The sequence below is a fragment of the Heptranchias perlo genome, chromosome 23 (genome assembly GCF_035084215.1).
Source record: "Heptranchias perlo isolate sHepPer1 chromosome 23, sHepPer1.hap1, whole genome shotgun sequence".
Taxonomy (NCBI): Eukaryota; Metazoa; Chordata; class Chondrichthyes; order Hexanchiformes; family Hexanchidae; genus Heptranchias; species Heptranchias perlo.
Window position 1 is genome coordinate 44,695,488 of NC_090347.1, and position 15,233 is coordinate 44,710,720.

The window sequence follows — 15,233 nt, forward strand, 5'->3', positions numbered from 1 at the left end:
GGTACAGTCTCACCGTTACACCATCCTCATCGCAACACCAGGTACAGTCTCACCATTACACCATCCTCATCGCAACACCAGGTGTTGTATGGGTACGGTAGCATAGTGATTATGTTACTAGTTATGGACTAGTAATCCAGAGGCCTGGACTAATACCGAGTGAGTTCAAATCCCACAGTGGCAGTTGGGGAATTTAAATTTGATTAATTAAAATAAAATCTGGAATAAATCTGAAATAAAATACTAGTATCAGTAATGGTGGCCATGAAACTACCAGATTGTCGTAAAAACCCATCTGGTTCACTAATGCCCTTTAGGGAAGGAAACCTGCCGTCCTTACCCGGTCTGGCCTATATGTGACTCCAGACCCACAGCAATGTGGTTGATTCTTAATTGCCCTCTGAAATGGCCCAGCAAGCCACTCAGTTGTACAATCCCGCGACAAAAAGTCATCATAAGATTACAACCAGTTGGACCACCCGGCATCAGACCACGAGGCACCGGACGCGCCTTCATCATCACTGGGTCACAATCCTGGAACTCCCTTCCTAACAGCACTGTGGGAGAACCTTCACCACACGGACTGCAGCGGTTCAAGAAGGCGGCTCACCACCACCTTCTGAAGGGCAATTAGGGATGGGCAATAAATGCCGGCCTCGCCAGCGATGCCCACATCCCATGAATGAATTTAAAATAAAGATACAGTCTCACCATAACACCAGCCTCATCGCTACACCACCTCCCCCCCCCCTGACTGGTCAGTATTGGAGTCTGCCCCCCCCCCCCCACAGACTGATCAGTATTGGAGTCTGCCCCCCCCCAGACTGGTCCGTATTGGAGTGTGCCCCCCCAGACTGGTCCGTATTGGAGTGTGCCCCCCAGACTGGTCCGTATTGGAGTGTGCCCCCCTGTCCAGACTGGTCCGTATTGGAGTGTGCCCCCCCCCAGACTGATCAATATTGGAGTGTGCCCCCCCCAGACTGGTCCGTATTGGAGTGTGCCCCCCCAGACTGGTCCGTATTGGAGTGTGCCCCCCAGACTGATCCGTATTGGAGTGTGCCCCCCCCCAGACTGTTCCGTATTGGAGTGTGCCCCCCTGTCCAGACTGGTCCGTATTGGAGTGTGCCCCCCCCAGACTGATCAATATTGGAGTGTGCCCCCCCAGACTGGTCCGTATCGGAGTGTGCCCCCCCCAAGACTGGTCCGTATTGGAGAATGCCCCCCCCCCTGACTGGTCAGTATTGGAGTGTGCCCCCCCCACAGACTGATCAGTATTGGAGTGTGCCCCCCCCCCAGACTGATCAGTATTGGAGTCTGCCCCCCCCACAGACTGATCAGTATTGGAGTGTGCCCCCCCCACAGACTGATCAGTATTGGAGTCTGCCCCCCCCCAGACTGATCAGTATTGGAGTGTGCCCCACCCCAGACTGGTCCGTATTGGAATGTGCCCCCCACCCCAGACTGGTCCATATTTGAATGTGCCCCCCCAGACTGGTCCGTATTGGAGTGTGCCCCCCCCAGACTGGTCCGTATTGGAGTGTGCCCCCCTGACCAGACTGGTCCGTATTGGAGTGTGCCCCCCCCCAGACTGATCAGTATTGGAGTGTGCCCCCCCAGACTGGTCCGTATTGGAGTGTGCCCCCCCCCAAAGACTGGTCCGTATTGGAGAATGCACCCCCCCAGACTGGTCAGTATTGGAGTGTGCCCCCCCCACGGACTGATCAGTATTGGAGTGTGCCCCCCCCCCAGACTGATCAGTATTGGAGTGTGTCCCCCCCCAGACTGGTCCGTATTGGAATGTGCCCCCCTCAGACTGGTCCATATTTGAGTGTGCCCCCCCAGACTGGTCCGTATTGGAGTGTGCCCCCCCAGACTGGTCTGTATTGGAGTCTGCCCCCCCCCAGACTGGTCAGTATTGGAGTGTGCCCCCCCAAGACTGGTCCGTATTGGAATGTGCCCCCCCAGACTGGTCCATATTTGAGTGTGCCCCCCCCAGACTGGTCCGTATTGGAGTCTGCCCCCCCAGACTGGTCCGTATTGGAGTGTGCCCCCCTGTCCAGACTGGTCCGTATTGGAGTGTGCCCCCCCCAGACTGATCAGTATTGGAGTCTGCCCCCCCCACAGACTGATCAGTATTGGAGTGTGCCCCCCCCCCAGACTGATCAGTATTGGAGTGTCCCCCCCCCAGACTGGTCCGTATTGGAATGTGCCCCCCCCAGACTGGTCCGTATTGGAGTGTGCCCCCCCAGACTGGTCTGTATTGGAGTCTGCCCCCCCCCCAGACTGGTCAGTATTGGAGAGTGCCCCCCCAGACTGGTCCGTATTGGAGTGTGCCCCCCCCCAGACTGGTCAGTATTGGAGTGTGCCCCCCCCTCAGACTGGTCCGTATTGGAGTGTGCCCCCCCCCAGACTGGTCCGTATTGGAGTGTGCCCCCCCCTAGACTGGTCAGTATTGGAGTGTGCCCCCCCCAGACTGATCAGTATTGGAGTGTGCCCCCCCCCAGACTGGTCCGTATTGGAGTGTGCCCCCCCCCCCAGACTGGTCAGTATTGGAGTGTGCCCCCCCCCTAGACTGGTCAGTATTGGAGTGTGCCCCCCCAGACTGATCAGTATTGGAGTGTGCCCCCCCCCAGACTGGTCCGTATTGGAGTGTGCCCCCCCCAGACTGGTCCGTATTGGAGTGTGCCCCCCCTCCCCCAGACTCATCAGTACTGGAGTGTGCCCCCCCCAGACTGGTCAGTATTGGAGTCTGCCCCCCCCCAGACTGGTCCGTATTGGAGTCTGCCCCCCCCCAGACTGGTCCGTATTGGAGTGTGCCCCCCCAGACTGATCAGTATTGGAGTGTGCCCCCCCAAACTGGTCCGTATTGGAGTGTGTCCCCCCCAGACTGGTCCGTATTGGAGTGTGCCCCCCCAGACTGGTCAGTATTGGAGTGTGCCCCCCCCCAGACTGGTCCGTATTGGAGAATGCCCCCCCCCAGACTGGTCAGTATTGGAGTGTGCCCCCCCCCCAGACTGATCTGTATTGGAGTGTCCCCCCCCCCCAGACTGGTCCGTATTGGAGTGTCCCCCCCCCCAGACTGGTCCGTATTGGAATGTGCCCCCCCCAGACTGGTCCAAATTTGAGTGTGCCCCCCCAGACTGCTCCGTATTGGAGTGTGCCCCCCCACACTGGTCTGTATTGGAGTCTGCCCCCCCCCCAGACTGGTCAGTATTGGAGAGTGCCCCCCCCAGACTGGTCCGTATTGGAGTGTGCCCCCCCCCAGACTGGTCAGTATTGGAGTGTGCCCCCCCCCCTCAGACTGGTCCGTATTGGAGTGTGCCCCCCCCAGACTGGTCCGTATTGGAGTGTGCCCCCCCCCTAGACTGGTCAGTATTGGAGTGTGCCCCCCCCCCTCAGACTGGTCCGTATTGGAGTGTGCCCCCCCCCAGACTGGTCCGTATTGGAGTCTGCCCCCCCCCCAGACTGGTCAGTATTGGAGAGTGCCCCCCCCAGACTGGTCAGTATTGGAGTGTGCCCCCCCCCAGACTGATCAGTATTGGAGTGTGCCCCCCCGCCCCAGACTGGTCCGTATTGGAGTGTGCCCCCCCCTAGACTGGTCAGTATTGGAGTGTGCCCCCCCCTAGACTGGTCAGTATTGGAGTGTGCCCCCCCAGACTGATCAGTATTGGAGTGTGCCCCCCCCCAGACTGGTCCGTATTGGAGTGTGCCCCCCCCCCCAGACTGGTCAGTATTGGAGTCTGCCCCCCCCCAGACTGGTCCGTATTGGAGTGTGCCCCCCCCCCCAGACTGGTCAGTATTGGAGAGTGCCCCCCCAAGACTGGTCCGTATTGGAATGTGCCCCCCCAGACTGGTCCATATTTGAGTGTGCCCCCCCCAGACTGGTCCGTATTGGAGTCTGCCCCCCCCAGACTGGTCCGTATTGGAGTGTGCCCCCCTGTCCAGACTGGTCCGTATTGGAGTGTGCCCCCCTAGACTGGTCAGTATTGGAGTGTCCCCCCCCAAGACTGGTCCGTATTGGAGAATGCCCCCCCCCAGACTGGTCAGTATTGGAGTGTGCCCCCCCCCCCCAGACTGATCAGTATTGGAGTGTCCCCCCCCAGACTGGTCCGTATTGGAATGTGCCCCCCCCCAGACTGGTCCGTATTGGAATGTGCCCCCCCCCAGACTGGTCTGTATTGGAGTGTGCCCCCCCCAGACTGGTCAGTATTGGAGTGTGCCCCCCCCTCAGACTGGTCCGTATTGGAGTGTGCCCCCCCCAGACTGGTCCGTATTGGAGTGTGCCCCCCCCCTAGACTGGTCAGTATTGGAGTGTGCCCCCCCCAGACTGATCAGTATTGGAGTGTGCCCCCCCCCCAGACTGGTCCGTATTGGAGTGTGCCCCCCCCCAGACTGGTCAGTATTGGAGTGTGCCCCCCCCCTAGACTGGTCAGTATTGGAGTGTGCCCCCCCAGACTGATCAGTATTGGAGTGTGCCCCCCCCTCCCCCAGACTGATCAGTACTGGAGTGTGCCCCCCCCCAGACTGGTCAGTATTGGAGTCTGCCCCCCCCAGACTGGTCCGTATTGGAGTCTGCCCCCCCCAGACTGGTCCGTATTGGAGTGTGCCCCCCCAGACTGATCAGTATTGGAGTGTGCCCCCCCAGACTGGTCCGTATTGGAGTGTGCCCCCCCCCCAAGACTGGTCCGTATTGGAGAATGCCCCCCCAGACTGGTCAGTATTGGAGTGTGCCCCCCCCCCCAGACTGATCTGTATTGGAGTGTCCCCCCCCCCAGACTGGTCCGTATTGGAATGTGCCCCCCCCAGACTGGTCCAAATTTGAGTGTGCCCCCCCAGACTGCTCCGTATTGGAGTGTGCCCCCCCAGACTGGTCTGTATTGGAGAGTGCCCCCCCCCAGACTGGTCCGTATTGGAGTGTGCCCCCCCCCAGACTGGTCCGTATTGGAGAGTGCCCCCCCCCAGACTGGTCCGTATTGGAGTGTGCCCCCCCCCCAGACTGGTCAGTATTGGAGTGTGCCCCCCCCCCTCAGACTGGTCCGTATTGGAGTGTGCCCCCCCCAGACTGGTCCGTATTGGAGTGTGCCCCCCCCCTAGACTGGTCAGTGTTGGAGTGTGCCCCCCCCCCAGACTGGTCCGTATTGGAGTGTGCCCCCCCCAGACTGGTCCGTATTGGAGTCTGCCCCCCCCCAGACTGGTCAGTATTGGAGAGTGCCCCCCCCAGACTGGTCAGTATTGGAGTGTGCCCCCCCCCAGACTGATCAGTATTGGAGTGTGCCCCCCCCGCCCCAGACTGGTCCGTATTGGAGTGTGCCCCCCCCAGACTGGTCCGTATTGGAGTGTGCCCCCCCCCTAGACTGGTCAGTATTGGAGTGTGCCCCCCCAGACTGATCAGTATTGGAGTGTGCCCCCCCCCAGACTGGTCCGTATTGGAGTGTGCCCCCCCCAGACTGGTCCGTATTGGAGTGTGCCCCCCCCACCCCCAGACTGATCAGTACTGGAGTGTGCCCCCCCCCAGACTGGTCAGTATAGGAGTCTGCCCCCCCCAGACTGGTCCGTATTGGAGTGTGCCCCCCCCTCCCCCAGACTGATCAGTACTGGAGTGTGCCCCCCCCCAGACTGGTCAGTATAGGAGTCTGCCCCCCCCAGACTGGTCCATATTGGAGTCTGCCCCCCCCCCAGACTGGTCCGTATTGGAGTCTACCCCCCCCCCCAGACTGGTCCGTATTGGAGTGTGCCCCCCCCCCTAGACTGGTCAGTATTGGAGTGTGCCCCCCCCCAGACTGGTCCATATTGGAGTCTGCCCCCCCTCCCAGACTGGTCCGTATTGGAGTGTGCCCCCCCCTAGACTGGTCAGTATTGGAGTGTGCCCCCCCCAGACTGGTCCATATTGGAGTCTGCCCCCCCCCCAGACTGGTCAGTATTGGAGAGTGCCCCCCAAGACTGGTCCGTATTGGAATGTGCCCCCCCAGACTGGTCCATATTTGAGTGTGCCCCCCCCAGACTGGTCCGTATTGGAGTGTGCCCCCCCCAGACTGGTCCATATTGGAGTCTGCCCCCCCCCCAGACTGGTCAGTATTGGAGTCTGCCCCCCCCCAGACTGGTCAGTATTGGAGAGTGCCCCCCAAGACTGGTCCGTATTGGAATGTGCCCCCCCAGACTGGTCCATATTTGAGTGTGCCCCCCCCAGACTGGTCCGTATTGGAGTGTGCCCCCCTGTCCAGACTGGTCCGTATTGGAGTGTGCCCCCCCAGACTGGTCCGTATTGGAGTGTGCCCCCCCCCAAGACTGGTCCGTATTGGAGAATGCCCCCCCCCCCAGACTGGTCAGTATTGGAGTGTGCCCCCCCAGACTGGTCCGTATTGGAGTGTGCCCCCCCCCAAGACTGGTCCGTATTGGAGAATGCCCCCCCCCCCAGACTGGTCAGTATTGGAGTGTGCCCCCCCCCAGACTGATCAGTATTGGAGTGTCCCCCCCCCAGACTGGTCCGTATTGGAATGTGCCCCCCCCCAGACTGGTCCGTATTGGAGTGTGCCCCCCCAGACTGGTCTGTATTGGAGTCTGCCCCTCCCCCAGACTGGTCAGTATTGGAGTCTGCCCCTCCCCCAGACTGGTCAGTATTGGAGTCTGCCCCTCCCCCAGACTGGTCTGTATTGGAGTCTGCCCCCCCCCCCAGACTGATCAGTATTGGAGTGTCCCCCCCCCAGACTGGTCTGTATTGGAGTGTGCCCCCCCAGACTGATCAGTATTGGAGTGTGCCCCCCCCAGACTGGTCAGTATTGGAGTCTGCCCCCCCCCCAGACTGGTCCGTATTGGAGTCTGCCCCCCCCAGACTGGTCCGTATTGGAGTGTGCCCCCCCAGACTGATCAGTATTGGAGTGTGCCCCCCCAGACTGGTCCGTATTGGAGTGTGCCCCCCCCCCCAAGACTGGTCCGTATTGGAGAATGCCCCCCCAGACTGGTCAGTATTGGAGTGTGCCCCCCCAGACTGGTCAGTATTGGAGTGTGCCCCCCCCCCAGACTGATCTGTATTGGAGTGTCCCCCCCCCCAGACTGGTCCGTATTGGAATGTGCCCCCCCAGACTGGTCTGTATTGGAGTCTGCCCCCCCCCCCAGACTGGTCAGTATTGGAGAGTGCCCCCCCCAGACTGGTCCGTTTTGGAGTGTGCCCCCCCCCAGACTGGTCAGTATTGGAGTGTGCCCCCCCCCTCAGACTGGTCCGTATTGGAGTGTGCCCCCCCCAGACTGGTCCGTATTGGAGTGTGCCCCCCCCCTAGACTGGTCCGTATTGGAGTGTGCCCCCCCAGACTGGTCCGTATTGGAGTGTGCCCCCCCCTAGACTGGTCAGTATTGGAGTGTGCCCCCCCCCCTCAGACTGGTCCGTATTGGAGTGTGCCCCCCCCAGACTGGTCCGTATTGGAGTGTGCCCCCCCCTAGACTGGTCAGTATTGGAGTGTGCCACCCCCCCCAGACTGGTCCGTATTGGAGTGTGCCCCCCCCAGACTGGTCCGTATTGGAGTCTGCCCCCCCCCCCAGACTGGTCAGTATTGGAGAGTGCCCCCCCCAGACTGGTCAGTATTGGAGTGTGCCCCCCCAGACTGATCAGTACTGGAGTGTGCCCCCCCCGCCCCAGACTGGTCCGTATTGGAGTGTGTCCCCCCCCAGACTGATCAGTATTGGAGTGTGCCCCCCCCAGACTGATCAGTACTGGAGTGTGCCCCCCCCGCCCCAGACTGGTCCGTATTGGAGTGTGTCCCCCCCCAGACTGATCAGTATTGGAGTGTGTCCCCCCCCAGACTGATCAGTATTGGAGTGTGCCCCCCCCGCCCCAGACTGGTCCGTATTGGAGTGTGTCCCCCCCTGGACTGGTCAGTATTGGAGTGTGCCCCCCCCCAGACTGGTCCGTATTGGAGTGTGCCCCCCCCAGACTGGTCCGTATTGGAGTGTGCCCCCCCCTCCCCCAGACTGATCAGTACTGGAGTGTGCCACCCCCAGACTGGTCCGTATTGGAGTGTGCCCCCCCCCAGACTGGTCCGTATTGGAGTGTGCCCCCCCCCCCAGACTGGTCAGTATAGGAGTCTGCCCCCCCCCAGACTGGTCCATATTGGAGTCTGCCCCCCCCCCCCCAGACTGGTCCGTATTGGAGTGTGCCCCCCCCCAGACTGGTCCGTATTGGAGTCTACCCCCCCCCCCAGACTGGTCCGTATTGGAGTGTGCCCCCCCCCCCAGACTGGTCCGTATTGGAGTGTGCCCCCCCCCAGACTGGTCCGTATTGGAGTCTACCCCCCCCCCCCCAGACTGGTCCGTATTGGAGTGTGCCCCCCCCCTAGACTGGTCAGTATTGGAGTCTGCCCCCCCCCCCAGACTGGTCCGTATTGGAGTGTGCCCCCCCCTAGACTGGTCAGTATTGGAGTGTGCCCCCCCCCCAGACTGGTCCATATTGGAGTCTGCCCCCCCCCCAGACTGGTCCGTATTGGAGTGTGCCCCCCCCCCAGACTGGTCAGTATTGGAGTCTGCCCCCCCCCCAGACTGGTCCGTATTGGAGTGTGCCCCCCCCCAGACTGGTCCGTATTGGAGTGTGCCCCCCCCCAGACTGGTCAGTATTGGAGTGTGCCCCCCCCTAGACTGGTCCGTATTGGAGTGTGCCCCCCCCCAGACTGGTCCGTATTGGAGTGTGCCCCCCCCCAGACTGGTCAGTATTGGAGTCTGCCCCCCCCCAGACTGGTCAGTATTGGATTGTGCCCCCCCCCCAGACTGGTCCGTATTGGAGTGTGCCCCCCCCTAGACTGGTCAGTATTGGAGTGTGCCCCCCCCCAGACTGGTCCGTATTGGAGTGTGCCCCCCCCCCAGACTGGTCCGTATTGGAGTGTGCCCCCCCCCCCAGACTGGTCCGTATTGGAGTGTGCCCCCCCCCCAGACTGGTCAGTATAGGAGTCTGCCCCCCCCAGACTGGTCCATATTGGAGTCTGCCCCCCCCCCAGACTGGTCCGTATTGGAGTGTGCCCCCCCCCCTAGACTGGTCAGTATTGGAGTGTGCCCCCCCCAGACTGGTCCGTATTGGAGTGTGCCCCCCCCCCAGACTGGTCCGTATTGGAGTCTGCCCCCCCCCAGACTGGTCAGTATTGGAGTGTGCCCCCCCCCCAGACTGGTCCGTATTGGAGTGTGCCCCCCCCTAGACTGGTCAGTATTGGAGTGTGCCCCCCCCCAGACTGGTCCGTATTGGAGTGTGCCCCCCCCCCAGACTGGTCCGTATTGGAGTCTGCCCCCCCCCAGACTGGTCAGTATTGGAGTGTGCCCCCCCCCCAGACTGGTCCGTATTGGAGTGTGCCCCCCCCCAGACTGGTCAGTATAGGAGTCTGCCCCCCCCCAGACTGGTCCATATTGGAGTCTGCCCCCCCCCCCCCAGACTGGTCCGTATTGGAGTGTGCCCCCCCCCCAGACTGGTCAGTATTGGAGTGTGCCCCCCCCCCAGACTGGTCCGTATTGGAGTGTGCCCCCCCCCCAGACTGGTCCGTATTGGAGTCTACCCCCCCCCCAGACTGGTCCGTATTGGAGTGTGCCCCCCCCCTAGACTGGTCAGTATTGGAGTCTGCCCCCCCCCCCAGACTGGTCCGTATTGGAGTGTGCCCCCCCCCTAGACTGGTCAGTATTGGAGTGTGCCCCCCCCCCAGACTGGTCCATATTGGAGTCTGCCCCCCCCCCCCAGACTGGTCCGTATTGGAGTGTGCCCCCCCCCAGACTGGTCAGTATTGGAGTCTGCCCCCCCCCCAGACTGGTCCGTATTGGAGTGTGCCCCCCCCCCCCAGACTGGTCCGTATTGGAGTGTGCCCCCCCCCCCAGACTGGTCCGTATTGGAGTCTGCCCCCCCCCCAGACTGGTCAGTATTGGAGTGTGCCCCCCCCCCAGACTGGTCCGTATTGGAGTGTGCCCCCCCCTAGACTGGTCAGTATTGGAGTGTGCCCCCCCCAGACTGGTCAGTATTGGAGTCTGCCCCCCCCCCCAGACTGGTCCGTATTGGAGTGTGCCCCCCCCCCCCAGACTGGTCCATATTGGAGTCTGCCCCCCCCCCCAGACTGGTCCGTATTGGAGTGTGCCCCCCCCAGACTGGTCCGTATTGGAATGTGCCCCCCCAGACTGGTCCGTATTGGAGTGTGCCCCCCCCCCCCCAGACTGATCAGTACTGGAGTGTGCCCCCCCCGACTGGTCAGTATTGGAGTCTGCCCCCCCCCCAGACTGGTCCGTATTGGAGTGTGCCCCCCCCCCCCAGACTGGTCCATATTGGAGTCTGCCCCCCCCCCCAGACTGGTCCGTATTGGAGTGTGCCCCCCCCAGACTGGTCCGTATTGGAATGTGCCCCCCCAGACTGGTCCGTATTGGAGTGTGCCCCCCCCAGACTGGTCCGTATTGGAGTGTGCCCCCCCCCCCCAGACTGGTCCGTATTGGAGTGTGCCCCCCCCCCCCCCAGACTGGTCCGTATTGGAGTGTGCCCCCCCCCCCCAGACTGGTCCGTATTGGAGTGTGCCCCTTCTGGTTGAGTGGTGCTTTGCTTATTACTCAGCTCGTCTCTCATACCTTTGTGTTCAGGTATCGATAAACTGACGGAGAAATCACAGGTATCGGAGGATGGGACGCTGAGCCGGGTGGATCAGGGTCAGGATCAGGGTCAGGAACAGACTGCCACTCCCGCTGAGGACCTCCCGGTTACATTAGCCAGCAACACAGAGTCTTCAAGTCGGGTAAGTGAGTTTGGGTTCCAACACCTGCCTTTTTTTTTTCTCTCCAGTATTTTTCCCTCCCGTCCTCTCCTGGAGGTGCTGTCTCATGCTGGGGTTGGTTCCATGGGAGGTGGCATCCCTCCAGTACCTCATCCCAAAGACCAGTCTGCATGCATTAGAGTAGACAGTATCAACCAGATATCTGGGGTTAATCGGTCCCCAAATATGTAAAGATAATCCTGGGGGAAGTTGGATGCGAATCTGGCCCACTGCTTTGTTAATCACATTCTTGGGATGTGGGCATCAATGGCAAGGTCGGCAATTATTGCCCGTCCCTAGTTGCCCTTAGAAGGTGATGATGGGCCTTTTCCATGAACCGCTGGTAACGGTTTTGGTACAACTGAGTGGCTCACTGGGCCACTTCAGAGGCCAGTCTAGAGCCAACGACATTGGTGTGGGACTGGAGTCACATATGGACCCTGACCGGGTAAGGACGGCAGGTTTCCTTCCCTAAAGGACATTAGTGAACCAGTTGGGTTTTTAACGACAATCCAACAGCTTCATGGTCACTTTTACTGACGCGAGAATTTTATTTCCAGATTTATTTATACAGAATTCAAATTCTCAAACTGCCTTGGTGGGATTTGAACTCACGTCCTCTGGATTATTAGTCCAGTAACATAAACACTACACTGTTGGAAAGTGTTGCTATGTTACCAGAGGATGGGAGAGGGCACCAAAGTAGGGATGGATCCTGTGGTCACCTCACACTCACTATCCAGTGACTCCTGCTGGGTGAAGATAGGATTGGGCTTCGCTGTGATGCCCTCTGTGGTCGAATATCTTGTCAGCACTCACCGTTCAGGCCATAAGTTTTTAACCTGGAGTCGCTGGAACTTAAGTGATCTGTCAGGAGATCCCAGGGGCTACCTGAGGTCATCAAGAGTTCTACACTTTTCTTTTGTATGCTAACAAATGGTTTCTGCAACATCGCTGCTTTCCTCTCAGTAGCTGACAGGGACCTTCTGGGGATGTGTTAATATTTGCAGAAGGTTCCCCCCCACCCCACCACCAACAAAAGAAAATGGTCTAACTAGACCTAGACGTGAAGAATGGCCACTGAAGGTGAGGCACAGGAGGAGAGTGGGCATTCGGAGCCTGTGAAATCATACTCAGAGCCAGTAGCTACAGGAGGGCAGGGGAGGGGAGCGAGAGATTGAATACAGTAAGAGTATTGTCAGCTCTGTGTGCCTCATATTCTGAACTGTGTGTTGTGCATTTCTCTTTTCCACCATTAGGGGGATGCAATTGCTGCCTCTTCCTGCAGTACATTCTGGGTAAGATGAGATCATTGTGACTGATGTGCAGCCTGTCGGCTTGTTTCTCCATGCCCTTCTCCCATCATTCTGTTTTTATTTTATATGGGGCACAATTTAAGTCTGATGTTTAGTTGCTCTCCCGTGCGGTTGCTCACAGTCTCCCGTGGCGTTGCTCTTGCCTGCAGGCCCCGGTTCAGTGGGTAAAGTACAGTCAAATCTCTACTGTAAACTCACAGGAGCACAAAATGGGCAGAGCTGACGGACTCACCACACTGCCACCAGTGGTAGGAGGCCTGAATAGTAGGGGCCAGAGTTAGTGATTAAAAGTAACTGAGCAGGTATTACTATCACACTTTAAGTGTTACTGGTGTCACTAAGTTGTGACAACAGGACATCTGAAGAGTTTGAATATTTATTGTACATTATGCACTCAGTTCCATTTATTTTAATCTCAAACGCTTGGACTTTTTAAAGATTTGTTGAAGAGAAAGCTTTGTAAGATAGCAATTCCTTAATTACACAATTACATAGAAATTTTAAACAATTTTACAACACCAAGTTATAGTCCAACAAATGTATTTTAAATTCCACAAGCTTTCGGAGGCTTCCGCCTTCCTCAGGTGGTGTGGAAGGAGGAAGGAGGAAGGGGGAAGCCTCCGAAAGCTTGTGGAATTTAAAATAAATTTGTTGGACTATAACTTGGTGTTGTAAAATTGTTTACAATTGTCAACCCCAGTCCATCACCGGCATCTCCACATCTTAGAAATTTTAGGAACAGGAAACGCCCATTAGACCCAATAGCCTATTCCTTTTCCATAGAGCAACCACACAAATTCACCTCTCACCATCTCCCAGTCCCTTCTCACCATCTCCCAATCCCTTCTCACCATCTCCCAGTCCCTTCTCACCATATCCCCCAATCCCTTCTCACCTTATCCCCCAATCCCTTCTCACCATATCCCCCAATCCCTTCTCACCTTATCCCCCAATCCCTTCTCACCATCTCCCAGTCCCTTCTCACCATCTCCCAATCCCTTCTCACCATCTCCCCAGTCCCTTCTCACCATCTCCCCAGTCCCTTCTCACCATATCCCCCAATCCCTTCTCACCATATCCCCCAATCCCTTCTCACCATCTCCCAGTCCCTTCTCACCATCTCCCAATCCCTTCTCACCATCTCCCCAGTCCCTTCTCACCATCTCCCCAATCCCTTCTCACCATATCCCCCAATCCCTTCTCACCATCTCCCAGTCCCTTCTCACCATCTCCCAATCCCTTCTCACCATCTCCCAATCCCTTCTCACCATCTCCCCAGTCCCTTCTCACCATCTCCCAAATCCCTTCTCACCATATCCCCGAGTCCCTTCTCACCATACCCCTCAGTCCCTTCTCACCATATCCCTCAGTCCCTTCTCACCATATCCCTCAGTCCCTTCTCACCATATCCCTCAGTCCCTTCTCACCATACCCCTCAGTCCCTTCTCACCATATCCCTCAGTCCCTTCTCACCATATCCCTCAGTCCCTTCTCACCATATCCCTCAGTCCCTTCTCACCATATCCCTCAGTCCCTTCTCACCATATCCCCCAGTCCCTTCTCACCATATCCCTCAGTCCCTTCTCACCATATCCCTCAGTCCCTTCTCACCATATCCCTCAGTCCCTTCTCACCATATCCCCCAATCCCTTCTCACCATATCCCTCAGTCCCTTCTCACCATATCCCTCAGTCCCTTCTCACCATACCCCTCAGTCCCTTCTCACCATATCCCTCAGTCCCTTCTCACCATATCCCTCAGTCCCTTCTCACCATATCCCTCAGTCCTTTCTCACCATATCCCCTAGTCCCTTCTCACCATATCCCTCAGTCCCTTCTCACCATATCCCTCAGTCCCTTCTCACCATATCCCTCAGTCCCTTCTCACCATATCCCTCAGTCCCTTCTCACCATATCCCCTAGTCCCTTCTCACCATACCCCTCAGTCCCTTCTCACCATATCCCTCAGTCCCTTCTCACCATATCCCTCAGTCCCTTCTCACCATATCCCTCAGTCCCTTCTCACCATATCCCCCAATCCCTTCTCACCATATCCCTCAGTCCCTTCTCACCATATCCCTCAGTCCCTTCTCACCATATCCCCTAGTCCCTTCTCACCATATCCCTCAGTCCCTTCTCACCATATCCCTCAGTCCCTTCTCACCATACCCCTCAGTCCCTTCTCACCATATCCCTCAGTCCCTTCTCACCATATCCCTCAGTCCCTTCTCACCATATCCCTCAGTCCCTTCTCACCATATCCCTCAGTCCCTTCTCACCATATCCCTCAGTCCCTTCTCACCATATCCCTCAGTCCCTTCTCACCATATCCCTCAGTCCCTTCTCACCATATCCCCCAGTCCCTTCTCACCATATCCCCCAGTCCCTCCTCACCATATCCCCCAGTCCCTTCTCACCATATCCCTCAGTCCCTTCTCACCATATCCCTCAGTCCCTTCTCACCATATCCCTCAGTCCCTTCTCACCATATCCCTCAGTCCCTTCTCACCATATCCCCCAGTCCCTTCTCACCATATCCCTCAGTCCCTTCTCACCATATCCCTCAGTCCCTTCTCACCATATCCCTCAGTCCCTTCTCACCATATCCCCCAATCCCTTCTCACCATATCCCTCAGTCCCTTCTCACCATATCCCTCAGTCCCTTCTCACCATACCCCTCAGTCCCTTCTCACCATATCCCTCAGTCCCTTCTCACCATATCCCTCAGTCCCTTCTCACCATATCCCTCAGTCCCTTCTCACCATATCCCCTAGTCCCTTCTCACCATATCCCTCAGTCCCTTCTCACCATATCCCTCAGTCCCTTCTCACCATATCCCTCAGTCCCTTCTCACCATATCCCTCAGTCCCTTCTCACCATATCCCTCAGTCCCTTCTCACCATATCCCCCAATCCCTTCTCACCATATCCCTCAGTCCCTTCTCACCATATCCCTCAGTCCCTTCTCACCATACCCCTCAGTCCCTTCTCACCATATCCCTCAGTCCCTTCTCACCGTATCCCTCAGTCCCTTCTCACCATATCCCTCAGTCCCTTCTCACCATATCCCCTAGTCCCTTCTCACCATATCCCTCAGTCCCTTCTCACCATATCCCTCAGTCCCTTCTCACCATATCCCTCAGTCCCTTCTCACCATATCCCTCAGTC

The 15,233-nt window shown here is 58.0% G+C and overlaps 1 protein-coding gene across 7 annotated transcripts in view; it reads left to right on the forward strand.

Annotated features, from left to right (window-relative positions):
• LOC137341292 (protein HID1) overlaps nt 1-15,233 on the forward strand; it is a 186,191-nt gene that overhangs the window by 143,700 nt on the left and 27,258 nt on the right. For 3 of the 7 annotated variants that reach the window (XM_068004403.1, XM_068004404.1, XM_068004401.1), the window contains exons 15-16: nt 10,582-10,733; nt 12,011-12,049. In XM_068004403.1, the coding sequence (XP_067860504.1) occupies nt 10,582-10,733; nt 12,011-12,049 (191 nt within the window). Of the gene's footprint in view, nt 1-10,581; nt 10,738-12,010; nt 12,050-15,233 lie in introns of all 7 variants that reach the window. The other 4 variants (XM_068004407.1, XM_068004406.1, XM_068004408.1 and 1 more) reach the window with 2 other exon arrangements.